The sequence below is a fragment of the Corythoichthys intestinalis genome, chromosome 9, assembly GCF_030265065.1.
Source record: "Corythoichthys intestinalis isolate RoL2023-P3 chromosome 9, ASM3026506v1, whole genome shotgun sequence".
Taxonomy (NCBI): Eukaryota; Metazoa; Chordata; class Actinopteri; order Syngnathiformes; family Syngnathidae; genus Corythoichthys; species Corythoichthys intestinalis.
The window spans coordinates 16,290,283-16,316,762 of NC_080403.1; the positions used below are offsets into that span (position 1 = coordinate 16,290,283).

The 26,480-nt window shown below is 41.7% G+C and overlaps 2 protein-coding genes across 6 annotated transcripts; one reads left to right on the forward strand and one right to left on the reverse strand.

The window, feature by feature from the left end:
- Positions 1-22: 22 nt before the first annotated feature.
- Positions 23-4,834, reverse strand: mkrn2os.1 (MKRN2 opposite strand, tandem duplicate 1). Of its 4 annotated transcripts, none has more exons than XM_057846514.1 (5): positions 3,333-4,834; positions 1,902-2,143; positions 1,780-1,826; positions 1,486-1,642; positions 23-1,407 (listed from the first exon to the last, which is right to left on the reverse strand). In XM_057846514.1, the coding sequence occupies exons 1-5, from the start codon at positions 3,432-3,434 to the stop codon at positions 1,095-1,097; spliced, it is 861 nt and encodes a 286-aa protein (XP_057702497.1). In that variant the 5' UTR covers positions 3,435-4,834; the 3' UTR covers positions 23-1,094. The 4 variants fall into 4 exon arrangements, with proteins under 4 accessions (XP_057702497.1, XP_057702498.1, XP_057702496.1 ...); XM_057846515.1 differs by having other exon boundaries at positions 1,902-2,193; XM_057846513.1 differs by having other exon boundaries at positions 1,902-2,362; positions 3,333-4,833.
- On the forward strand, positions 4,367-26,168 carry mkrn2 (makorin, ring finger protein, 2). 2 transcript variants are annotated; one of them, XM_057846511.1, is made up of 10 exons: positions 4,367-4,530; positions 8,084-8,212; positions 9,266-9,372; positions 9,445-9,570; positions 17,489-17,667; positions 17,734-17,799; positions 17,866-18,014; positions 23,404-23,514; positions 23,603-23,747; positions 23,834-26,167. In XM_057846511.1, the coding sequence occupies exons 1-10, from the start codon at positions 4,505-4,507 to the stop codon at positions 23,996-23,998; spliced, it is 1,203 nt and encodes a 400-aa protein (XP_057702494.1). In that variant the 5' UTR covers positions 4,367-4,504; the 3' UTR covers positions 23,999-26,167. The 2 variants fall into 2 exon arrangements, with proteins under 2 accessions (XP_057702494.1, XP_057702493.1); XM_057846510.1 differs by having other exon boundaries at positions 9,266-9,570; positions 23,834-26,168.
- The last annotated feature ends 312 nt before the right edge of the window (positions 26,169-26,480 follow it).

The window sequence follows — 26,480 nt, forward strand, 5'->3', positions numbered from 1 at the left end:
GTGACTCGTTACAGGAGTGCTGGCAACATTGTTGCAGAGATTGAAGAGGTGAGGGTCAGCCTGTTAGTGCTCAGACCATACACCGTACTCTACATCAAATTGGTGTGCATGGCTGTCACCCTTGGAGGAAGCCTCTTCTGAAGACGGTACTCAAGAAAGCCCACAAACAGCTTGCTGAAGACGTGTCAACAAAGCACATGGATTACTGGAACCATGTCCTATGGTCTGATGAGACCAAGATGAATTTGGTTGGTTCCAATGGTCTCAAGCATGTGTGGCGGCGACCAGGTGAGGAGTACAAAGATACGTGTGTCATGCATGGTGGTGGGAATGACCCACTCCCCCACCCCCGCCTCTTCAATCTCTGCAGCAATGCTAACAGCACTCCTGTAACGAGTCACATGACATTTCGGAGGGAAAATGACAAGCAGTACTCAATTTGGACATTGAGGGATGTACGTACAGTACTTCCCATGTGGTGTACTCACTTTTGTTGCCAGGGGTTTAGATATTAATGACTATATTTTGAGTTATTTTGAGGGGAAAATACATTTAATATATAAGCTACACACAGACTACTTTTCATTGTGTCAAAGTGCCATTTTGTCAGTGTTGTCCCATGAAAAGATATAAATATCAGCAGAAATGCGAGTTGTGTACTCACTTTTGTGATTCACCGTAAATGAATTGGACACCATCGCCAACACTGGGATGAAGTGCGTTCATTTTAGGTCACTTCCTCGTAAATTTTAGGGTAATTATCGGTTACATGTTGATTTTTAATCACTTTTGGTACATTTTGGGGCACTCTGGGTTTACTTCGTGTACATGTTGGATCACTTTGTGTTGATTTTGGGTCATTTCCGGGTCAGTTTTTGTTGGTTTTGCAGCAGGAGGCAATTCCAAAAATGTTGTTGGTCAAAAAAAAAAAAGATAGTTAATGGGTAAACGGGAAGAGTTGACATTTCTAGTATTGTGACAACAGTACTGCAGACAAACTAATCTTGACAATCACGGGCGTTCAAACTATTTGGACTAGTAGCCAACCCATACCAGTTCAAATGGATTAGCTGCCTGCCCTCCCTATTAAAATTTCAGTCGTGTCCAGTCTCCAGCGTGAGGAGGAAGGGTGCCACGTCTCCAGTCGCCACGGTGACAGACTCACGAGGGTCCGACACTGAGAGGATCCCGAGGGATGTTGGGATCGGGGAGGCCCAGTATCCATGACGACGAACGTGACGCAATACAGCCAGATAGCCGGAGGCCGCCCGCACCCGGGGGAGCACCAGGTCTCGGGTGAAATTCTCCCCGCTGATTGGCCGCTTGCCCTGTGACATCAACAGCTGGTTGATGAATCCCAGAGCAAAACCGTAGCAACAGGAACCAAACTCGCGCTGCTCCTCGAACCTGAGGAATGGGCGGAAGGATGGAGACAATTGAGCGGAAAGGGCGAGAGAGTGGTACCCAGCCAGAGCGGAGGGGCACCTGCTCGGCGTCCATGAGTCCGTAGCAGCGAAGCGCTCCAGCCGCTCGTCCCATTCAGGGATGCTCTCGCCTGGGGCCACCAGGGGGACCGCCGCACTCTGTTGCCAGCCTTGCTGCTCGCGCAGCACCCCCGACTCTGTGTAACTCAACACCACGCCTGTGGTCACATGGCATTGACAAGACATCGGTTATACTGATCTGGTATTGCTCCATGTTGCACCGATACTAGTATCAGTACCAATCCCATCGGTATGAGGAGCCAACAACTGATATCAGAGCGACACTATTTGTTACCTTGCGAGTTGGAGATGCCCACGTGAAGCTCGCAGTCTCTGTCTTCACTGAGACGTCGAAAAAGCAAGCACAATACTGTACATGAAGTAGGGAAGGTTGTGTTGGTGCGCTTTTCTTTTTACCTGAGGCCGTCGGCGCCCTCCCGCGACGTGACCAGGAAGCAGCAGCTCGTGCGGTGTCCGTCGACTACCGGCGCGCGCACGCGCACCGGAGCTTCCGCTAGGGGGAAACTGGGTGTCCGGCCGCATTCGGGGCACCGCAGTGGGCCCGCTGAAGCCGCGTCGGCCGCCGTCCACACCGTCCGCCCGCAGTGGGAGAAGCGAAGCAGGTCTCTGAGATCCATGAGCGGCAGATGTTGTTGACTCTGACCAACCGGAAAGGCAGCAGGTGACCGCCCGCATTGGGCGGGGCCAACTTCGGAAAACGGAAAAAGTCTCCGTATCAAAACATCAAACATCAAATAACTTTGCGTCATCCTTTAATACACGAATTATTAACTTCTTCATTTAACTTATTGGCTTTCATTTATGGCGCAAGACATCCAATCCATTTGGACTGGGAGCTCCTAGCGTCGTCAGTGGCACTGAAAGATAAAACAGTCCTACCCGTTTCAATGAAATGGACATCTATCGCCGTCAATGGCATGCAATAAACTTACTTGATGAAAAAAAAACCATCTACATAGAGTGTTACTTACGGCCGTAACGAAATTGTATTTCTGTTTCTCACGGTAATCTCATTAATTTAGCTTTTATTAACCTTGTATTCATTTATTCATATTATAAAAAAATATAATAATGCTTATTAATATAGATAAATATTTATATGGCGGAAAACACTCAGGCGACTTGAAGTTCCGCTCTGAGACCTCCAATTTGGCCAAATTTCAAAATTGTCCTATATGCATGTGAGTTACATCATTGGAAAGCTTAAAATCTCAATTTTCCGGAGGAAGAAAAATTTTAAACAGGAGGCCATTAAAATTTTTTTTTTTTCAAACAGCAAAACCCTAACTGGAGGTGAGCGCACGCGAGAACATAATTAAAGACGCCACGATTTTAACGAGAAATTATCGCGTACTCTTTCGATCCAAAAACTCCATGTAGCATGTGTCACCGAGTGTCAAGACACAGCTGTGAATGGCCACAGCCGGATTTTGGGGGGATATTATGGGTGAAACATGGTAATATAACAAGTGTCGCGATGCAGAAATCGCAGACATCAAGGAGTGGTCTAGATTTTCCTTTTCATATATATTACCCTTTTAAACATTGTTTTTCAATTTTTCTTTGTTTGGATCGATTATTTATCATCTAAATTATTGGGGAAAATGCGACAGTAATGAAAAAAATACAATTAAGCGGTAGTTATGAGGTCGATATCTGACTTTTTTACAGACGCCAATTTTTTCATTGTGAGGTAATTTGTTAAAAAGTTTAAAATATGTGATCGAATATATTTTTAATTAAAGTCATTTTTTTACTCAATATTAGACATCAATTAATGATTCTAAGCTAAAAAAGACATTTCGAATAATAAATACGATTACTTACCTTCAGGGCCGGCCCAGGCCATTTGGGGGCCCTAAGCAAAATAATGCAAAGGGGCCCATATTTTTGGCCCACCATTTCGTCACAGGGTACCGTGAAACCCATACATACATCCAACCCATACGTCCATATTTTGTATATTAATCAGATTTTGTTGCACTGCATACTTCAAACTTCTCACCCCAAATGATTGTCAGTACTTACAGTAGATAGCGCCAAACCTTTTTCTAAAAGAGGAAAGAAAGTTAAGAACTTTTATTTTTTAAAGCTTGTAATCAAGTATCAAAACTCACAAAAGTCAAATAAAGCAAACTGTAGTAAACAAAATAGAATATAAATTAAACAATTGACAGATTGGGGGCCCCCTAGTGGTCAGGGGCCCTAAGCAGCTGCATAGTCTGCGTATACCTTCTTGTTATGGCTAGGTAGAAACAAAAGCGTCTGTAAACGGGGGTTTCCAGGGTGAAACGGACAAATTAAAAATAGTTCGGGGACTTAATGTGCCACGAATCTGCTACTGCAGCATATAGACATATTGTTCTATCAAACACAACAGTTCTTTTGGCTCAAAATACAGCCGTTTATTTTAAAGAGGGGTGCAAGAGCAGAAACTGCGTTTTCACCCTTGTCTGTGTTTCCGCAATATACATTTATATGTATATATAATAAAGTAAGACAGTGTTGGCCAAAGTAGCGGAGTAAGCATTTCTTCAACATCTACTCAAGTAAATGTATTTAAAGTATGGCGTGACAAAAACGACTCTTATAAGTACATTTTTCTCCGAATGTCACTCAAGTGAGGGTAATGGAGTAAAGGTAATGCGTTATTAGCCACTTGACCACCTCTGTAAATAATCCAAATAAAATGTATGCTTTTTTTCGATTTCCAAACCTGTACGGCACTTGGACAAATGACCAGGCCCATTCTTTCATCTGTTCTACAAATCAAAGGTGTTAACCTCAAAATGACTTGTTTTACTACAGTTAAACTACAGGACGTGAAAACGGAGGGTGGGAAGATTTTTTTACGTGGCGAGACGTCGTTGCTACCCGGACGTGTTTACTTGGAACGCCGCCGTTCGTCCGTCCGTCAGTCAAACAGGCACACAAGTAGCAGGCAGCTAGCTAGCTAGCTCGCTCCGCCTCGCTAGCCTCTGCAAACATTCGCGGGCAAGATGAGCACCAAGCAGGTCACCTGCCGGTAAGTCCGAAGCGTCCTGCGTCTATCCGTCCATTTTTTGTCCCCTTGCCTCCTCCCTACGTCCTACGCGACTGTCCCTTTGTGTGTGCGTGATTGTCTTCGTTATAGCTGGACGTATTAGCGCCATGCTAATGTTTTTAGCGGTTCCCCGCGTGACGCTTCTCCCGCCGCACTTCGCTCTCATACATCCGCGCCCCCGCCGCTGTCCTATGGACAGTTTTTTACCGCATTAAAGCGTGAGAAAAGACGAGAAATCATTTACACGCATAATCTGTAGCATTTTCCAATCTACAGAAACGTCACTAACATGCGCCGGCGTCACGAGCGTTCAAACACCGGTCGCTTAACCGCAGATGAACAAAATTGGTCAATAACTGCCATTGACGGTGGTAGATGGACCCGAGTTGCTTTCAAAAGAGCCGTTTTTATATTGATCACACAGTAACATCATTATATGTACTCTGAAATCAATTAACCTCTGGAAATACATCAACATTTCTATTCTAATTCCTTTTTTTTTTTTCAGAAACAAAAAAATCCATTTCTGGAAAATTGCGGTTTTTGTTTTATTCAAACAATTGCAAACATACAATGCTAAACAGTCAACCATACATTACAATACTACACACTATCGTCCAAAAAGTATACAGAATAAATAATATATGTATATATTAAACAAAAATAAAAGGCATATGTACTATACGTGCCAGAAATACTCTAATGTATCACATAAGGCACTTCAAATTTCACATCAAAAAAAAAAATCACTGAAGGTCAAATATGAAAAGATCGCTGAGGTATTGCAGAGTACATTTTACACAGTATATTTTTATTATATTATGTATATACAGGATATACTGTATGTATATATTTTCACCAAGTGGAAGCTTCCATGATCCTAATAAATTTAATAATTTAAAAATATATATACAGTACTGTACAAGTACAGCTTTTGTAATTAATATGGTGATGAGGGTTTTTTTTCCACAAGCAATATGAGAAAATATGGTGTGGATTTGGTAACCTGTTTGTGCAAATAATATTTTCCTAATAAAAACTATAGATTTATCACAAAAGACAACATCATATTCAAAATTTGAAATCTCTGGAGAAATTGTGTGGGGATTCTTCTCTCTCAGCCTTGCGTCACTTCCTATTCATTTTAGGGCATTTTCAGGTCACTTCTTAAAGGGCTTTTTCGAATTTCGGTGTAATTTTATAATTATAAATTTTGGATTAGTTCGTGTAGCAGCCCCTCGGAATGACGACGTGAGATCGACTGATGTGTAAGGTTTCTTTTATTCCATGCAATCCTTATGACACCGTGAAACTAAAATTTATTCAAAACAATTAGTAATTCAGTGATCAAATAACAAAGAATTACAACACACCAATAAGATACCTCGCTGCGCTCTCCGAGGCATGCAAATCAACCCAAACATGGAAGTGTTGCTCCAAGACAAGTTGAGCTGACATCAGCTGGTCAAATCAAATTACAACAGTTTGCATTTGTCAGATGTTAAAGAAGCAAAGGATAGATATCGTAACTCAAAAGGGGAGCGATCTTACCGGCTCCTGCATTGCGCAGATGCAGCTGTCTGCTGATGTTACGTCGTTTTAATAAGCGCAGCGTTGGTCCAAAAGTCCATAAACAATTTACCATAATAGAAAACATCGTTCACAAATACAAGTAAATTTAAAATACGCACAATTAACTATTGGCCTTTTACAGTTCGTCAAAACAACCATGTCATTTTTAACACGCAACTGCAAGGATAATTTGCGTTTTAGTTTTTTTACGATCTGTTCATAGTCCCTTCCTAAAATCAGAAGTGTGATGAAAATTCCTGAACGCAACAGAAGACAATCCACAGCGAGCATAGCAGCAGCAGCAGCAGCGATATCAGTGCTATTTCCACTGAAAGTAGACATTCAGGATTGGTCTTTCGTGACGCTAAAAATGGCAAAGCCTCCCAGGAAAGATGATCTACAATTAATTCCTACATGTTTGAACCTGAAGCGTCAGATGACGATTGAGATTACTCTGCACAGCAGACGTTGGTGACGACGCGGATTGACAGTTCGACATTCACGAACAGAAGATTGGTAAGCCTATGTCCAGCATCGTGATTTTTCAATGAGAATTTCTTTCACCAGTCATTATGTGGTATAATTAGCTGTCACTGCAAAAATAGTTGAGTAGTTATGTCAACTCAAAGCCCAAAATCATAACCAACTAAACTAAGTGATGACCAACTGATCAAACTCAATCTAAATTCACTGCTAGGCTAGTAGGCTTTACATTTACCCCGTGACAGGCCCAAAAAATAACTAGGCAAGGACCTATTTGTTGCTGGGGACATTTTAATTTCTATAATACCTATAGATCTAGTAATAAATGTATCAAATTCACATGAATTGACGACCTGTCAGCTAACTATCTACTTATGACAGGCCACCAATGACAACAAACGAAGAGGCAGTAGGATTTACCCTCGTATATCAACAGAATTGTATCAAATTTTAGAATTAGAAAAGCCAATAAGGATCTACTTACATTTTTGTTAAACCAAGGTTGTACTGTAAGTTTTCAAAGCTGTCGTCGCTGAAATGAGCAGGGGAGTTCTTCCGGTTTACTCTCACAAAAGTGGTCCAAATCTTTGCAGAAGTTTTTTTGGGCCACTCATAGAGTCTCGAGCCTTCGTGTGAGCAATTCATAGCTACACATCGAGATGGCATGACAAATCTCTCAACTAAAACCCAGAAAATGTTTGCAATATGTAGCGAGGTGGTGTGGTGCTATACTTTCTTATTAGAGTGCTGCCGGGGCCCTCTAGAATTGACGTCATCGGTAGCGGCCTGAAGCGAGGCGTGTCCCACATTGCTAAGGTGTTGCTATGGCAGTAACTCAAAAACTACGCGATCAATTATTATTATTTTTTTAATAGGAGTCTTGAGACAGCAAATTATGCATTTAATACAATTTATCCGAGTAAAACGGTCAAGAACGAAATCCAAAAAGCTCTTCAGCTTCCCTTTAACTCATTGGTTGCCATTGATGCCGCATGACGTCTAAATAAACATACACCTAAATAAACAACAAATAAACCGGAGATATGGTCGTTTTAAGTTGATGGTGGTAAAGGTGTTTGTCCGTGCATGTGTGCGCACTAAACCGTAGAGCCCACTCGTGCTCTTGGCGCGCGTCAGCTGATGTTTCATTTCTGTGTATTTTTCCAGTTGGAATATCATCAATTTTATGTATTTTCTGCTGAATGTGGTCATGTAATAAGTTATAGTGTAATAATAACAGCTTATAGAGATGATGTGCTGAGGAAAAAATATACCAGCTACTCAGTAATTGAGTTGTCTTTTCACTGAGTACTTTTTTTAATGAATTTTTTGGATCCTACTTTTTTTGTACCTGAAATATTATTTTGAAGCAACGCTACTCTTCCTTGAATAACATTTATGGCTATACTCTACCCGCCTCTGGTCCTAGTCAATACACTAATTACAGTTATGTCTCCAAATGCTAACTTTTTGTTGTCAGGTACTTTCTGCATGGCGTGTGCCGGGAGGGCAGCCGCTGCATGTTCTCTCACGACCCGTCCAGCAGCAAACCCTCCACCATCTGCAAGTTCTACCAGAGAGGAGTCTGCGCCTACGGGGAGCGATGCAGGTCAAACTTTACCCCTTGGGGAAAAAGCAATAGAGTGTTTGCTAAATCCACTCTTTGGCTGCCGTCGACACTTCCGTTGGTCGCTTCAGATATCAATCGCGTTACTCCGGGTGCCGTATTGTCTTGGAAATGCACATTGGAACTGAATTTATTTTTTTATTTTTTTAAAATATACCTGTAAAATGTATTATTAAATACATACATTTGAAATATAATTATGAAACAGAATATAAATCAAGCGTGGGTGGGACTTAAATGCATTATTACAATTGATAAATTGCAAAAGTGTTTTCAAAAATTAGTGATTCACCAAGATCATTTTTTGGGCTCCCGGTACCGATCCAAAACCACTTTTTAAACCAAAAAAAAAAAAAAATTCAAATTTTTCGGGGTTAGGGTAACCCAGTGTTTTTTTAATTTATTTATTTATTTCCATTTTTAGATTTTTCAATTTTCAATTCGGACCCAGAATTGCAAAAACCACACAAGAGAGAAAATAAACACAGAAAATGCAGAAAATGACAAATAACACAAAAAAATGAGTAAAAAACCTTTAAAAAATTTTTAAAAATGTCATTTTCATGTTTTTTGCAGTTTTTCACGGTTTTTGCATTATAGCAGTTTTCCAAATGCCACCCTCCCACATCAAATGGATTGGACGTCTACTAGTTATAAACTCAATGGTAGGAGGATGCATCTTATCCAGAGGAAGAACAAATTAGATTTTTTTTAACTCCTTGTCTGCCATTGACCACGCTAGACATTGAATACATTTGAAATGAGAAGGATGGCAGTGAATGAACAAATGTTGAATTCCCAGCAGCAGGATAATTGGACACCACAAGATTAGACACCAATCTTCATCGATGGTGCTGAAAGAGTTAATTAAAACATAAAAATTAATGAAAAAATATTTCTGACTTATTTGATTGGACCAATAATGTTTCAATGATTCAATGAACGGCGCTGGACATTCGATCTAGGGACTGAAACACGATTGTTCACCACCGAAAGGACATGTCAAGTGAGCTCTGTGACGGTTGACCTTTGCAGATACGACCACATCAAGCCGTCCTACAGGGGAGGAGGCGGAGCGTCAGACGGCAAGGTCGGCCCCGGAGGCGGAGCTCCGCTCAGAAAACCCACGAGAGACGCCCAAGGTCGAGGGGGCGATGAGCAAGCGGGAAGAAGCGCGGGAGGCGAGTCGTTCACGTTACATGTGCCCCCGGCAGGACCTCTGGACGGTGTTTTTGGGGGTCCTCCGCCTCTAGGCCCGGGTCCCGAGGCGTCGACGGCGTCTCCCCACTCCTACGTGGACGCCATCCGAACGGGCCTGGAAGCGTCTGCGCCCGAACAAGGTGGGCCGCCCGCGCCTTGTGGGGATGTACCGCCATTAACAGAGAGACCTGGCTAGAGAAGCCAGAAATTGGAATCAAGTTAGAATGGCATTACTTCAAATATTATTGCACAAGTACAAGTCCTCAAAAAATTCACTCAAGTGTAGTGGAGTGGTACCTCAACATACGAACACATCGACATGTGATTCGACATCTGACGTAAAATTTGACTCGTCGTTCGTCTCGACATATGACGACATGCTTGGAATACGACGATTTACGACAGCGTTGCAATTTAATTGTTTTCCCGCAAGAGGACAGTAGGGATCTTCTTGTGAGAGAAATCAACATGGTCCCAAGAAGGTTAGTGCAGGTGGTAGAAGAAGGAAAACGGTGACTCTTTCCATTGAAATTAGGAAGGAAATGATAGAAAAATATGAGTGTGCTGTGCGTGTCAGTTCACTGGCTCGACACTACGGCCGGAATATTACTACGATCTCGATGGTCCTCAAGCAGATAGATGCCATCAAAATGGTCAGAGCATCCAAGGGGACAACTATCTTCTTCAAACGTCATAGTGCTATTTCAGAGGAGACGGAACGACTTTTGCTGATATGGATTAAAGATAAAGATACCTCCACCCTCCGTCTCCTCAGACTACCTTTCACCAGTCTCAATAAGTTAAGGTGACAATAAAAACGCGTTTTCATTTCCGATTTATTATTATTCCAATTTTTATTTGAACTGTTATGTTTTGCTACAGTGGGGCCAATAAGTATTTAGTCAACCACTAATTGTGCAAGTTTTCCCACTTGAAAATATTAGAGAGGCCTGTAATTGTCAACATGGGTAAACCTCAACCATGAGAGACAGAATGTGGAAGAAAAAAAAACAGAAAATCACATTGTTTGATTTTTAAAGAATTCATTAGCAAATCATGGTGGAAAATAAGTATTTGATCAATACCAAAAGTTCATCTTACTACTTAATACTTTGTAATGTACCCTTTGTTGGCAATAACGGAGGCCAAACGTTTTCTGTAACTCTTCACAAGCTTTTCACACACTATTGCTGGTATTTTGGCCCATTCCTCCATGCAGATCTCCTCTAGAGCAGTGATGTTTTGGGGGCTGTCGTTGGGCAACACGGACTTTCAACTCCCTCCACAGATTTTCTATGGGATTGGGATCTGGAGACTGGCAAGGCCACCCCAGGACCTTGTAATGCTTCTTACGAAGCGACTCCTTTGTTGCCCTGGCTGTGTATTTGGGATCATTGTCATGCTGAAAGACCCAGCCACGTCTCATCTTCAATGCCCTTGCTGTTGGAAGGAGATTTTCACTCAATCTCTCGATACATGGCCCCATTGATTCTTTCCTTTACACAGATCAGTCATCCTGGTCCCTTTGCAGAAAAATAGCCCCAAAGCATGATGTTTCCACCCCCATGCTTCACAGTGGATATGGTGTTCTTTGGATGCAATTCAGTATTCTTTCTCCTCCTAACACGAGAACCTGTGTTTCTACCAAAAAGTTTTATTTTCGTTTCATCTAACCATTACACATTCTCCCAGTCCTCTTCTGGATCATCCAAATTTTCTTTCTAGCGAACCGCAGACGGGCCTGGACGTGTACTGGCTTCAGCAGGGGGACACGTCTGGCAGTGCAGGATTTGAGTCCCTGGTGGCGCATTGTGTTACTGATAGTAGCCTTTGTTACTGTGGTCCCAGCTCTCTGTAGGTCATTCACTACACTAGGTTCCCCCGTGTGGTTCTGGGATTTTTGCTCATCGTTCTTGTCATCATTTTGACGCCACGGGGTGAGATCTTGCATGGAGCCCAAGATCGAGGGAGATTATCAGTGATCTTGTATGTCTTCCATTTTCTGATAATTGCTCCCACAGTTGATTTCTTTACACCAGGGGTGTCCAAACCTTTTGCAAAGGGGGCCAGATTTGGTGTGGTAAAAATGTGGGGGGGCCGACCTTGGCTGACGTCCTTTACGTAGAACAATATATTTAAGCAAATTTTAGCAAGCCATTCTGTGTGTCACATTTGCTTTCTTACTTTTTTTTAAAAAAAATTAATAATTTCAACAGTCTCGCAACTAGCCTTTGTGGCGTTCTTTCGACTATTGGGCTCTTGCGAAATACTGCTGCTGTGAAATTAAACTAGCTTCAAGTTGCTTCAATTTCTCGCTACGTATCTTCCCTGTAATCTTGTCGTACATGTCAGCGTGTCTTTTTTGCTAACATCACCTCACATTGAACTATTTAAAAACAGCGACTGTCTCTTTGCAAATGGGGCAGACACAGTTGTTGCATATTTTAGTGAAGAAATAGTCCAATTTCCACCCATCCTTGAAGCGTCGGCCGTCACAGTCAACTTTTTTTTTTGTTGATTGTCGCCATTTTAAAAAATTGGGAGTAAAGGGTCACACGGGGTAATGTTGCTTAGAGTGCTGCTGCCTTTTAGTGGGTAAATGAGGAGCAGCATTTAGTGTATAAGCTACTTCATATGCCGGTAGCAGAACTGCTGACCAATTTATTAAGTCTGCATGTGGCCCAGACGTTATTGATTTTATGACAGAGGCTGGGGGCCGGATGAAATTTGACCACGGGCCGCATTTGGCCCCTGGGCCGGACTTTGGACATGTCTGCTTTACACCAAGCATTTCATCTATTGCAGATTCAGTCTTCCCAGCCTGGTGCAGGTCTACAATTTTGTCTCTGGTGTCCTTCGACAGCTCTTTGGTCTTGGCCATAGTGGAGTTTGGAGTGTGACTGACTGAGGTTGTGGACAGGTGTCTTTTATACCAATAATGGGTTAAAACGGGTGCCATTAATACAGGTAACGAGTGGAACCTCGTTAGAAGAAGTTAGACCTCTTTGACAGCCAGAAATGCTGTTTGTTTGTAGGTGACCAAATACTTATTTTCCACTCTCATTTGGAAATAAATTCTTTAAAAATCAAACAATGTGATTTTCGGGTTTTTTTCCACATTCTGTCTCACATGGTTGAGGTTTACCCATGTTGACAATTACAGGCCTCTCTAATCTTTTCAAGTAGGAGAACTTGCACAATTGGTGGTTGACTAAATACTTATTTGCCCCACTGTATGTGTGATAGTACCTGCAGTATTTTTTAAGGATTTAGCATAGGTTTTTGGGCTGTGGTGTTGAACGAATTTATCGAATTACAATGTATTCTTATGGGAAAGTCCTGCTCGACATACGACCATTTTGACTTACAAACCAGGTCCTGAAACAAATTAAATTTGTATGTAGATGTTCTACTGCACAAGTAATTAAGTGAAAAAAAAGTTACAGAATAACTGCTTATGTTATTTTAAAAACCCTGTCATCAATAGAGTAGCCAGAAATTGTTCTCAAGTAGTACTAGCGTTACTTCAAAATAATATTACACAAGTAAAAGTACTCTATCGAAAAATTTACCATAATTTTTGCACTATAAGCCACAATGGACTATAAACCGCAGCTGTCCTCACTGTATTATGGGATAGTTAGACCGAAAGATATAAACCGGTAACCTTTTATTTGACAGCGGTATAAAACGACTGTCATAAGACCAAATGAACCATCATGACGCTTTGAACCAATTGACTGCAAAGCTTCAGTGCTTCATGAAGCTTCATTTGGCCATCACTGCTCCCTTAGGGCAGACAGTCAACCTCTGCTGTCACCTGCTGTCAACACTGTTGTCATCCAATATGCCTCCTAGCATGCATTGCAGCACTACAGATGTAAACATCAAAATTCATGTTCCTTGCTAATTGTTTCTTCAGTTACTGTTCCAGTTGTTTCATTAATTGCTAGTAATGATATTTAGTAACACTTTATTCGACAGTGGCGCCATAAGACTGTCATTGGACAATCATAATTATGACGTAACACTGTCATGATCATTAATCAATGCTTATAACAGATGCCATTTAGTGTTATTTGGCAAATGTCACTTTTGAATGGATGTAAAAGATCTGAGCTGGACATAAATGGAGTTGGTGACATAATTTGCCAGATGACATCTGTCATAAACATTCAGTAATGCCCATAATAGTGTCATGTCATAATTATGACAGTCTTATGACACCGCTGTCAAATAAAGTGTTACCTATTAGCCCAAATAAATCAGCAAATAAGCTGCACTGGACTGTAAGCCGCAGGCTTCAAAATGAAGGAAAAAAAGTAGTGGCTTATAGTCCGAAAATTAGGGAACTCAAGTAGAGCTGAAACGAATACTCGAGCAACTCGAGTAACTCGAGTTTAAAAACTGATCCGAGTAATTTTATTCACCTCGAGTAATCGTTTATTTTGACAGCTCTAAGCATCATGTTTTGCTCGGACTACTTTTAATGCGGGACAACGCGCTGATGTCACGTGCGTAGCGGAAGAAGCAAAAAAAAAAAAAACTTACTGCAGCCGACAACCGCTACAAACGACGCCGACGTTGCTAAATACTAGCCCGCTCATGCTACGTTAGTTGCAGGTGGCGTCCAGTGAGTCTCATAGAGATCACATGTATGTTGAACTAGATGCGCAATGACAGACTAGGCCGCGTCTGGGCAGCGTTAGCAAACAGCCGCCATCTTAAAGCAGTAGAGCGCTAAGCGCTAATAAAGAGCGCTAAACGCTAATATACTGTATAAGATTTAGTGACGGGATCTGTCGTTCACTTGAGTAAACGAATCCATTCCGGTTCGTTCAGTAAAACGATTCGTTCAAACGAATCGTTCAACGAATCGTTCGCCCCCCTCATCTCCCTCCCCACCCAAATGAATCGTTCGGTTAGTGAACGGGAAGTGACGTTGCCGAACGAATCACCAAAGACCGCTTCGCAGTATAACTGAACGGGAAGTGACATTGCTTGGTCCCTCCCTCTCTTGCACATTGACCACTCGTCGTAGTTTCAGAAATGAGTGACAGGCGATATCATTCTGCTCTCAGAGACAGCCTCGTCTCCCTCCCGCTGCTGCAAAAGCGAGGGAGAACTTCCGCGTCGTCTGTCCTAGTTCTATGGGCTCAAAGTCATGGCTCGTGCTTGCATTTCGAATTAGGACACGGTTAAACATTTTCCTTTTGAGGGGGAAGTCGGGGTTTGGGGTCGGGGGCGCACGGACTTTCTTTAGCATGATCTTGCTCACATATACAATGCTGCTGCTAACAGCCAACGCGGCATGCCTGCTGTCACGAAAATAAAAATAAATCGAAAGTTTTATTTCTAATTATGGAACGGCCAACACATCATATTAACCTCTCGCTCTGTTGTATTTTTGTTTTTTATTATGAAGATGATCGTTTTGAATTTTTGCACTGGTATTAATAAATAAAATAATCCGGTCAGCTCCCCTGTCGTCCCCGCATCTCAGATCGTCAAATGCTGACGAGAAATAATTGTTTGCTTTATGATTTCGCCTTTCTACTCTCATTAGTCTGTTAAGAAAAATGTAGACATATTGCGACATCTCCCGTGTCCGCGCGCTTTGTTTTTGGGGCGCTTGAGTAGCACATGATGGACGGATTGACATAATTTGTCAAACCAACCGACACCCTCTGACACGAAAAAAAAAAAAAAAAAAAAACACTCGGAAAAAATTGACATGTATATACAGTTTCATTGCAAATCAGTATTATGGTGATCATACTAAATATTATTTTTTTTCTGTGCACATATGAGGTACATATCGCTGCCATGAAGCCTCCATATAATGACAGTTCTCTGCCCGCTTCACTGCCGTCACGCGACCGCAGCTCAGCTTTTGCTTGCCTCGTAGCTACGCGTGTTTTAAATTACTGTAAATTTGATAGTATATCGTCATAGGCACAGTCCCGAGTCTGTTGAGAAAAGTAGAACACTAAACCATGCTCGCTAGATTTGTGTGGTGTTTTTGTCTTTTTGAGCAGCATTTGATAGGCTCCACGTTAACAAATATGTGACAAAGTCGTTTCCTTTCATTTTATGACTCGTTCACCGCATAGTCATTACTGGAAAGTCAAGTTAGCAGCAAGCTAGGTCAGGAACCGGAGGACCGAATCACTGAACGGGAAGTGACAAAACTCAGTCTTTCCCCCCTGCCTGCACGCTGGCTGCTTATTGGCCACACGTGGAAATGAGTGACATACGCCATGATTCTGTTTCCGCTCCCTCCCCTGCCCGCGATGAGGCTGGCGTCTGATTGGTCGTGTGCGATGTCAGAAGACGCTGCCGCTTGCTCAACGCCCTCCCACGCAGCGAACAAGCGCCACCAACTTCATAGAACGAATCAGTGCAGATGGTGATTAGTTCGGTCTCGTTCACCCAAACAATTCGTTCAAAAAGAACGAATCGTTCGCGACTGATACAACACTAATAAGATTAACGTTACTGTCACTACTAGCTCACCTTACGTTAGCACTGCGGAGGGCTAGGTTTCAATTAATTAAGACCGCTTTCGATGCGTGGCTAACGTGTCTTACATACAGGCTATAACATAACATAGCGTTGTGGAGTGATGAGGGTGTCAAATAAAAACTCAATAATGCTAACTATCAATTTTAGCTCAGTAGTCATTGCAGGATAAAACACCAAGTAGCACTAGTCCCTAATGTGCTCCAATACAGCCTGTATCATACATTTATTTTGAACAGTGCAAAAACTCAAAATCCTATCAGGACTTACAGTTTAGACTAACTTAAAACTTAACTAGAACTTAAAAATGGCTTGACACAAATAGAAATTTAATTGAAAAACGTGGGAAAAAATCCTAACTTTTAAGTGATGTGTGTTATCAAGCGTAAAGGCATTTTTAGGTGTGTTTATATATATATATATATATATATATATATATATATATATATATATATATATATACTTTTTAAAAATAAGATCTAAAGGTTTTTTGAGTGAAAGCAGTGAATTAGTCATTTTTTAAAATTCTAGTTACATCTGAGATGCAATTGTTGGCTGTTTTCAACAATATACATAAAAAATAAAGACATTGATTGACTGAAAATGATAAAATGTCTTGTTTTCTCATGTATATCTATAATTGCTCTTCACCTAAAAATATATTTGTTTTATCCGATTACTCGATTAATCGATAGAATTTTCAGTCGATTACTCGAGTACTAAAATATTCGATAGCTGCAGCCCTAAACTCAAGTACAAGTTTAAAAAAATGTTGTTCTGAAGGGAAAATATACCAAGCAAGATAAACCAGGGGATGTTTAACATTTTACTTAGACAAAATAGACAAAACAATAACTGATTAAATTGTTTAAAAAAGAAAAAAATATCAAGCAGTTACTTAGTACTTTAGTACAGAGTAGGTATGTCCCTGATCCGATTATGTGGTCGGAAATCAGGCCGATCAGGCCATTTTTCAGAGGATCGGAATCAGGTGAAAAGGATTGGGTGTTTTAATTTAAAATTCACATTTAAAAAAATCTACATACATATATATGTATTTAAGGACTAAAAAGTAACAAAATAATGCATAAACACAATGGTATTTCCAAAAGAAATAAAAATACATGCGTCTTATACTCCGTAACACTCCCAGAAAAAGCGGAAGAGGAAGTACACTACAGTACTATAACATGATTGGATTTTTTACCCCCCCCCCCCCCCCCCCCCCCCCAAACACACCCACCCACACACACACAATTTTTTTTCACTTATTTGATCGGGACTATCGGCAGATTCTCAAAATCAGGTGACTTGGACTTAGTGCAAAAATATGCGATTGGGACATTCCTAGTACAGAGTACTCTTCCAAAGTTCTTTTCACCTAATACTTTTTTACTTTTGTAAAATTTTGGGATGACTACTTTTACTTCTACTTGAGTAACCTTACTTTGAAGTAACTAGTTTTTGGCTCCTCTGCATAACTCTGACTAAATGTAACGCATTTCTACCCACCTCTGCTAATGCCACGGCGATTAGCCCCTCCCCAGATGGGCGGAGCCTACCGAGATTTTACCCAGCTGTGCCCGTACGCTGCCGCCACTGGCAGATGCTTCTACGAGGGCGACTGCCCGTACCTCCACGGGGATCGCTGCGAAGTGTGCCGGCTGCCTGTGCTACACCCGCACGACGCCGAGCAGAGGCGGGCCCACGAAAAGGTGACGCCCGCCGCCCGTGCGCTGAAAACACCGCGACCTCTCCGTTGATGTTGCCTTTGCACGCAGATGTGTATGCTGGCCTTCGAGAGAGACATGGAAAAAGCCTTTGCTGCGCAGCTCAGCCAAGACAAGGTATATAAAGGCGATGGCGGCGGCCACACGCGACACCGGCACTGAGGACTGTGTGCTGTTTTGCAGGTGTGCTCCATTTGCATGGAGGTGGTGGTTCAGAAGGCAGTCCCGTCGGAGCGCCGCTTTGGAATTTTGTCGGCGTGCTGCCACGTCTTCTGCCTGGCCTGCATCAGGCAGTGGCGATGCACGCGCAACTTCAGCAACAAGATCATCAAGTGAGTAGGGCAGGGAACATGTCACGTCACCAAAAACAATTTTCGGTATAAGGGTCACGTTAACAAGTTCATTTTAGGCCAATTGTGGGCTACTACTTGTCGATTCTGGGTCTCTTCATGTTAATTTTAATTCCTTGTTTTTGGGCATTTTCGGGTCACTTCTTATTGTTTTCGGGGCACGGATATAATAGAAAAATATGAGCGTGGGGTCCGCATCCGTGATATGGCTCAACAGTACAGCCGTAGATGGTCTATGATCCTGGCGGTCCTCCTCCGTTCGCCAGTCTTTATAAGTTAAGGTGGCAATTATTATCGTGGTAACTAAAAATGCACCGATACGGATACAAGTATCGGCAGGGGGCGCCGATCCGGCCCAAAATGGTGGTATCGGTATCGGCGAGTACCAACAAAGACTGCGCCGATACCATTTACCGGTCCATTATTATAACATTTGGCCGCAGCCTTTTTTTTTTCTCCTGGCGCTCACTACACTTTGTCTCTGTGTTGTGTGATGACACGTGAACACCAAACAGCTATCGCTATTGGCCTGCTCCAGACCAATGAGAACTGGCCAATAGCCACTTCTGACCAATGACATGGCCGGCATGGCGGCGGTTGGGAAATATTTCAAAATAGAAATCCCGTCAATTAAAATCAATGGCTGCGTGCAAGATTTGCGGCCTGAAAGTTTCGAGATGTGGAGTTAAATCGTCCAGTTTCAATACCTCGAACCTGATAAAACATGTGAAGACGAAACGTGAACGAACACAACGAGTTTGAGCCTGCAAGAGCAGGACTGCTATCCAGAGGAACTTTACTTTACTTTACTTTTATTGTCTTTTACTGAAAGAAATGCTGCAGTAATTTGGGAACTGTTTCCAAAGTAGGGTTGCCACCTTTCAGAAATAGAAATAAGGGACCCACCCCCTCCCGAAAAAACGAGGCTAATAGAGAGACGGGATGCTGTGGTCAGTTATTATTACTTATAATTGAGAGCGTCCGCAAATGCGGAAACAAGGTTGGACTTCGAAGCGGACAACAAGCGGGGGATAAGTACAAGGGTTTAATAATAACAAATAAAAAATAACACGCGATCGCGGGATAGTAGAAATAACAAAAGGAGTCCGTGACAGCAGGTCGACGGAGCTCAGTACTACAAACTCGAAGATTAACTAAGACGATAGGCAGCGAGCCAAAAAGCCAAAATAAAAACACTAAAATACCTGCACAGGGTAGAGGTTACAAACGAGTGCGGCACACTAACACAAAAAACCCAATACAGGGGTGTAACAAGCAAATGTAGCGAGACTATAGTGCGAGATGTCAAATGGCGATCAGCAAAGCAAATATCTCGGCGGCCTTCTCTGAGCTCACCCGTGCTTAAATGCTGCGTTGATGAGCCCGCATTGGATTCAGGTGCGACGTCAGGAACGCCCCCACTAACAGCCCAGCAACAAAACACAATCTAACCAGCAGCAGAATGTGACAATAATTTCATGAAAGTGGAACTGTTTGGCCTTTGAGAGGTTTAAAAAAGGTTTACTCAGTTCATTCAGAGTTTATTATTATGAACTTATTTTTACTTTCTTACTGTTGGGCTAGTATTATACTTTGTACTAGTCTTTTTCCTATTTTGCAAAGGTAAGCAACAGCCTGACAAAGCCTTGATAGCAATGATTTCACATCCAATTATGTAGCTCTTTGGGGGGGGGGGATTATATATATATATAATCGGTGTGGTATCGGTATCGGCCGATACTGCACAGCCAGGTATCGGTATCGGGGCCAAAAAATGGTATCGGTGCAACACTAGTGGTAACATAGCCAAAGAAATTGCCTGCTTCGTCAGGTTGCAAATCATTTATTCCATCAGCTTGTGCAACACAACATGCTTAGTGTCCCCCGCAGCAAGTAAACGCAGCAAGTAAACAAAGTGAAAGTAAAAAGGCTCACTCTGTCAAGTCTGCCACGCGATGCGCTCAGGTACACCACACAAACACATTCGCCACATTAGAACCCGGTTTGTTACATTATTACAGGTATTAGTGCTGTCAAATTTATCGCGTTAACAGGCGGTAATTAATTTTTTAAATTAATCACATTAAAATATTTGACCCAATTAACGCATGCATGGACTGACCTGCTCATGCATTTCCTCAAACAGATTACAATGACGCACTTGAGAGCTAAGAGGCAGAGAAAGGTGTCTTGTTTTTTGCTTTTTCTTAACAAAGGTATACCACACACGACATGCTGGCACTTTGTTTCTTTATTAGTACATTCAGCTTCAACATTAACACAGCTTACGGCTGTCGGCAGACCGTAACTCTCATTCCTGTATCATGTGAGTCAACAGCATTGGCGCCGCGTGTACTTCAGGGTGCCTCGGATAATTCTACATAAGAATATTACAAAAGGCGAGTGGACACAGGCGTTCATTGGACCGTGCTGTTTATTGGCATAAGCTTCGGCAGCTCCCTCACAACAAACATAAGTATCCTTCAGTGAAAGCACAACAAAAATAATATCTCTCAAAAAAATAATGTTCACAAATAGAAAAGCGCTTTAATCTGTATTAATGAGACCCTATTCTCACACAAACAACAGTGCAAAGAGAACTGGCATTCCCAATCAAAATAGCTATGCAAAATACTAATAAAACTTAGACTTTGGTCAAACTCTATTCAAACATTTTGTTTAGTTCAACAATTACACAAGATGGCAATATTTAGTCACAATATACAAAATATCAGAGGTCTCGTACGTTGTGAAGCCAGCACTCAAATGACCGTGAGGTACAATGCATGGACCAGTAGACAGGGAACTACGGCATCAGTAGAGGGACAAAACACTATTTGGCTTGATTTCGAAGTTAATTTAAAACTCCCTATTGACACATTGTGGTTTATTTCAATCACTAACAGAAAGAATGTTAATGCCATCTTGTGGATTTGTTGTTATGATAAACAAATACAGTACTTATGTACAGTATGTTGAATGTATAATATCCGTCTTACCTTTCCATTCCAACAATAATTTACAGAAAAATATGGCATATTTTAGAGATGGCTTGAATTGCGATTAATTACGATTAATTAATTTTTAAGCTGTGATTAACTCGATTAAAAATTTTAATCGTTTGACAGCCCTAATTATTATTACAAGAGATGTCGATCGATCTGCTCCGATCACGTCATTTTCAAAGTATCGGAATCGGCAAAAAAAATATCGGCCATGCCTTTTTTTAATATATATTTATTTTTTAATTAAATCGTTTTCTAATTGTATTTAACGTTACAGACATAATATGTTACACTCATCCAGGGTCTTTGGTTTAGGCTTAAGGTAGGGTTATCAAATTTATCCCGATAACGACAGCAATTATTTTTTTAAAAAATGTGTCATGTTAAAATATATAACGCAATTAATGCATGCGCTGCACGACCCTCTCATTCACTGTCGCGCTCAATCTGTAATGACGCCGTTTTTACCTATATAGATAGATAAAAGGCAGCGCAAAATGAGTAGAGTGAATTTTGGCAGCCTCTGGAGCCTTTTTTTAATTGGCTAAAGCCTTGCAAACCCCTTTCCCTATGACTAGAAATATCATGGGAAGCAACGTGGGGAATCAAGGTGGCAATTGATCTTTGTCTTAACACCTTATGTTACTTCCCAACGCAGAGAAGATGTATCAATTGGTAGCACTTCGCACAGTCATGGTTCCACTTCCCATCATGCATTTGGGATGGCCACAGTATCATTTACTGAAAGCTCAACAAATACACTAGATGGCAATATTTAGTCACAATATTCAAAGTCACAAGTCTTTCTATCCGTGGGTCCCTCTCACAGAAAGAATGTTAATAATGTAAATGCCATCTTGAGGATTTATTGTCATAATAGACAAATACAGTACTTATGTACTGTATGTTGAATGTATATACAGTGCTGCTCGAAAGTTTGTGAACCCCACAGCGATGGTCAGATTTTTTGTAAAAAAAACTAAAATAACCTTATTAAATGTTAAGTTATACCCAAATCCACAATACTGACATTCCAAATAATGGACTGAAACAAAAGAAATAGTTATATTGTCATTCTTTATTTAACAAAAGTGGTTGATTTAAGAAAAACTCAGATATCATGTGTGCAAAAGTATGTGAACCCCTTCAGTTAATAGGATATTGCGCCTCCTTTTGCAGAGATTACCTCAACCAAACGGTTTCTGTAGTGACTAATCAGCCTCTCACATCTACTTTGGGGGATTTTTGCCCATTCTTCCTTGCAGAACGCAGTCAGTTGAGAGAGGTTTGATGGGCGTCTGGCATGAACTGCTCGCTTCAGGTCCCGCCACAGCATTTCAATGGGATTTAGGTCAGGACTTTGACTGGGCCAGTCCAGAACACGAATCTTCTTCTTTTTCAGCCATTCCTTGGTTGTATTGCTGGAATGCTTTGGATCATTATCATGTTGCATGATCCACCTTCTGCCAAGCTTTAACTTCAAAACAGATGGCGTCAGGTTATGTTCTAGGATTTGACAATATTCCTCAGAATTCATGATTCCCTGGACTATGTGGAGTTGTCCAGGTCCTGAGGATGAAAAGCAAGCCCAGATCTTGACATTCCCACCTCCATGCTTCACTGTTGGGAGAAGGTTCTTTTGGTGGTATGCAGTGTTGACTTTTCGCCAGACATGGCGGTTTTGGTTGTGACCAAACAGTTCAATTTTGCACCTACATCAGTTGATGAAAACTCTTTTTAATTTAGTCTCGACAACACAACTGTTAAAAAAACAAAAAAAAACTACTGAATTGATTGATTAGGAAATCAGGTTGAAATAATAGAAAATTCCAAAATGTTGAGGGGGTTCACAAACTTTTGAGCAGCACTGTATTTGTCCGAGTTTTATTCATTTTTTTTCTTAATGCATTGCCAAAATGTATATGATCGGGAAAAATTATCGGGAATGACTGGAATTGAATCGGGAGCAAAAAAAAGCAATCGGATCGGGGAAATATCGGGATCGGTAGATACTCAAACTAAAACGATCGGATCGGGAGCAAAAAAGCATGATCGGAACAAACCTAATTATTACTATTGTTATTCCGATTTTTATTCATAATTTCTTTGTTTTGCTCTTTGTAATGGATATTTGCAATAGTAACATCAGTTTTTAATAAGAATTTAGTGTAGGTTTTCGGGCTGTGGAACAAATGAGTGGAATTATAATGTATTCTTAAGGAAAAATCCTGCTCGACATACGACCATTTCGACTTACAAGGTCCTGGAACAAATTAACTTCGTATTTAGAGGTACCAGTGTATTTATAGTTGGAAATGATAGTATGGTTACAAGGGTCAACGTGACAAATCGGTGTCCGGCATCAGGTCATGTCCCGAGTGCCGTGTGGTGTCAGAGTTCGTCATCCCGTCGGTGTACTGGGTGGAGGAGCAGGAGGACAAAGATAACCTGATCGAACTCTTCAAATCCGGAGTCAGGTGAGCCGCCGCCCTTGGGCGTGGTCCGCCACCATCATCAGGTTTTGTTCTGCCGCTCACCGCACCTTTGGCTGTTTGGCGCGTGCAGCAAGAAGGCGTGCAAGTACTTCGACCAGGGCCGCGGCTCGTGCCCCTTTGGAGCCAAGTGTCTCTACCTCCACGCCTTCCCGGACGGTAGCCGGGCGGAGGCAGACAAGCCGCGCAAGCAGCTGGGCTCGGAGGGCAACGTCCGGGTCAGCGCCGCTCGCCGCAGGAGCAAAAATAAAAAATGAAAATGCTCATTTGCAATGTCTTTTAACCGCAGTTTTTTCCTCCGCAGTTCATGAACAACGTGCGTTTGTGGGACTTCATCGAAGAGCGCGAGCAGCGCCCTCGGCCGCCGGCGCCGGACGACGACATGGCCGAGCTGCGCGAGCTCTTCATGCAGATGTCGGCGCCGGGAAACGATGGGCCCGAGACGCCGCCGGAACCGCCTAGGCAGTAGGAGGTTCCGGCAGGCCGGCACCGAAAGAGAGACAAAGGCCGCCTTTGTTGGCTAAAGACGCTCGGTGTGTTTGTAGACACTAGTCAGGTTTGAGCGCCCGGCCGCAATGGGGCCGTCTGCTGCCTGCGAGACAGGCTGGCGTCAGTTATTTAAAAATGTCATCACAATGTGGGCGATAATTGAAAACGTCACAACAAAGTGGCAAAATTGGATAAACCAGCGTAGCTATGGCTAACCCTAACCCCAACTACATTCTCAACAACTTGTTAATGACTTTAATGGGTCTGACTATATAATTCCGTTCAAATTGGAATGTTTAGTAGGGTTGTAGGGTTACCTTTTTTTGGCTCCAGATACCAGATTCCGACACCCAGCTATGTGGGGTCAGCTGATGCTGTATCGTTATGTTTTTTGGGGGGAGAAATTAGACAAGTTATCTTTTTAATATACTATACATGACTGTATGTTCTCTTGACTGTCAAGTCATTGCCATCATGGCTTGGTCAGACACTGCTCAACTCACTGGCTGCCATTGTTTGCATAAAACGTCAAATCCATTTCAAGCTGATGGGCTGGCAGCAACTGAATGAACAACTTAGTGCCGTATCGGTGCAACAGTAGTGTTTAGGAGGACATTTATGTAATGCTGGCACTTTGTTGGCGTGTTTTTGGATCGTGATGGTTGGCGCTTTATTGTGACGTAAACAAATCACGCCCCATTTTAAACTGTGACGTATGAAATTCACACCCCGGTCTGGCAAGCTGCAGACGGATAGTTGGCCTGGCCTGGCCCGCCCCGGCCTTTCCTGTCTTCATGTTTTTGTCCGCACACAAAATCCTCATGGTAATAAAAAAAAAAATAATAATAATAAAAAGCTCCTGAAAGCACACGCGACAACGAGCAAAAGCTTCTTGCGTCCTTTACTTCATCGTACTGTATTTTCCTCAGTTTTTTTCTTTTTCTAAAAAAAAAAATGTTTTAATTATCTGACTTTGGTGTGTTGCTTTCTTTTCCATTTCTATAGTATTGCATTTTTTCTTTGTGTATACCCACGGTCCTAAATTTTGAGACTTCACCATCCAATTGAATGAGAAAGTGTCTCAAAACTTTTGAGCAAAGGTGTACTTTCTTCCTCAGTTTTATTTTGCTAACTTTGTTTTGTCGTTTTCTTTGACGTTTCTGTTGTGTTTCCTCTATCTGTGCCCGCGGTTATACGTTTTGAGGCTTTACACCATTCAGATGAGCGAGTCTCAAAACTTTTGATCAAGGTTGTACATTTTTTGTTTTTGTGTTTTTTTTTTTACCCCATCTCACTTTTTCCATTTCTGTTTTCCCGCCCGCAGCTGTCGCCGTACGGGACGGCGGCTCCCATAGTTGCTCTTTATTTGACAAGCAGTTTGCCAAAACGGGGCGGATGAGCTGTGTATGTAAGGTGTATTTTACAAGCGCCAAGCCGCCCTCAAGGCAATGACGCCTTTCCAAGTAGCTTCTCTTGAAATGTTGTTCTTTTCGCTTGAATCGAAAGATGATCTTTTTTTATTTTTTTCACGTGATAGTTTTTTTTAAGATAACACCGAAAAGAAGTCTGAAATTAATTTGCCCAATATTACCCGGCCCTGCTGATGAATTATTTGGTTCAACTCTTGTTCTACAAATGTATTACCGTATTGGCCCAAATATAAGACGGCCCTGATTATAAGACGACCCCCTCTTTTTCAAGACTCAACTTTGAAAAAAGTCTTTTTGAACACCAAATTAATTTTTATACAGAAAATAATCACAGTACATCCGAAACAAATGATAATATATTTGAGAGAAAAAGCATGTTATTTTGCCTCATTCAAATCTTAATATCTGAACATTTAAATATGTAAACTAAAGTGCAATCACATTTGTAAATGAATGGCTTCTGGTTTTTAAAATGTAAATAAACCAATCTATTGTCATAAAACAAAATTGCAATAACTGCATTAACCATCAAAGTGAAGTCTAACTGTAATTGTAGTCTTGAAACAAATCTGAATAAGGAAAAACATTGCAATAAAAGAATGCAAACTGGTTAAACTAAAAGAGTAGCTGAGATTTGTCATGACAGAACATCGCTTCAATGATATCTGGCGCCATCTAGCGACGTGAATGGGGAGAGTAGCTGAGATCTGTCATAACTAGTGTTGGGAGTAACGCCGTTATAAATAACGCCGTTACGTAATGGCGTTATTTTTTCAGTAACTGGGTAATCTAACTAATTACTTTTTCCGCCGTTACAACGCCGTTACCGTTACTGACGGTCAAAAGCAGTGCGTTACTTTGAATAAATTGAAGAAAGTACCAGCCGAGTCGAGTCGACTCTCTGCTCTGTTGATTTGTCATCCAAGACTAGGGGTGCGTTCAGGTTCGAGAATAGCGCACGTACTTCTGACTCCAAGCTGTTTGTCCCTGCTCATTCTATTAGACAATGCTTTCCAAAGTTTGGTAACGTTT

Excerpts from the sequence above, each read along its gene's own strand:
- mkrn2os.1 (XM_057846513.1), bottom strand. The coding sequence starts at position 2,254 with ATGACGCAAAGTTATTTGATGTTTGATGTTTTGATACGGAGACTTTTT. Across the intron at positions 1,827-1,901 it reads GAGGGCGCCGACGGCCTCAG|TGAAGACAGAGACTGCGAGC; the intron begins GTAAAAAGAAAA and ends TCGACGTCTCAG. Across the intron at positions 1,408-1,485 it reads GACTCATGGACGCCGAGCAG|GTTCGAGGAGCAGCGCGAGT; the intron begins GTGCCCCTCCGC and ends CCCATTCCTCAG.
- mkrn2 (XM_057846510.1), top strand. The coding sequence starts at position 4,505 with ATGAGCACCAAGCAGGTCACCTGCCG. Across the intron at positions 4,531-8,083 it reads ACCAAGCAGGTCACCTGCCG|GTACTTTCTGCATGGCGTGT; the intron begins GTAAGTCCGAAG and ends TTTTGTTGTCAG. Across the intron at positions 18,015-23,403 it reads TTCAGCAACAAGATCATCAA|GTCATGTCCCGAGTGCCGTG; the intron begins GTGAGTAGGGCA and ends GTCCGGCATCAG.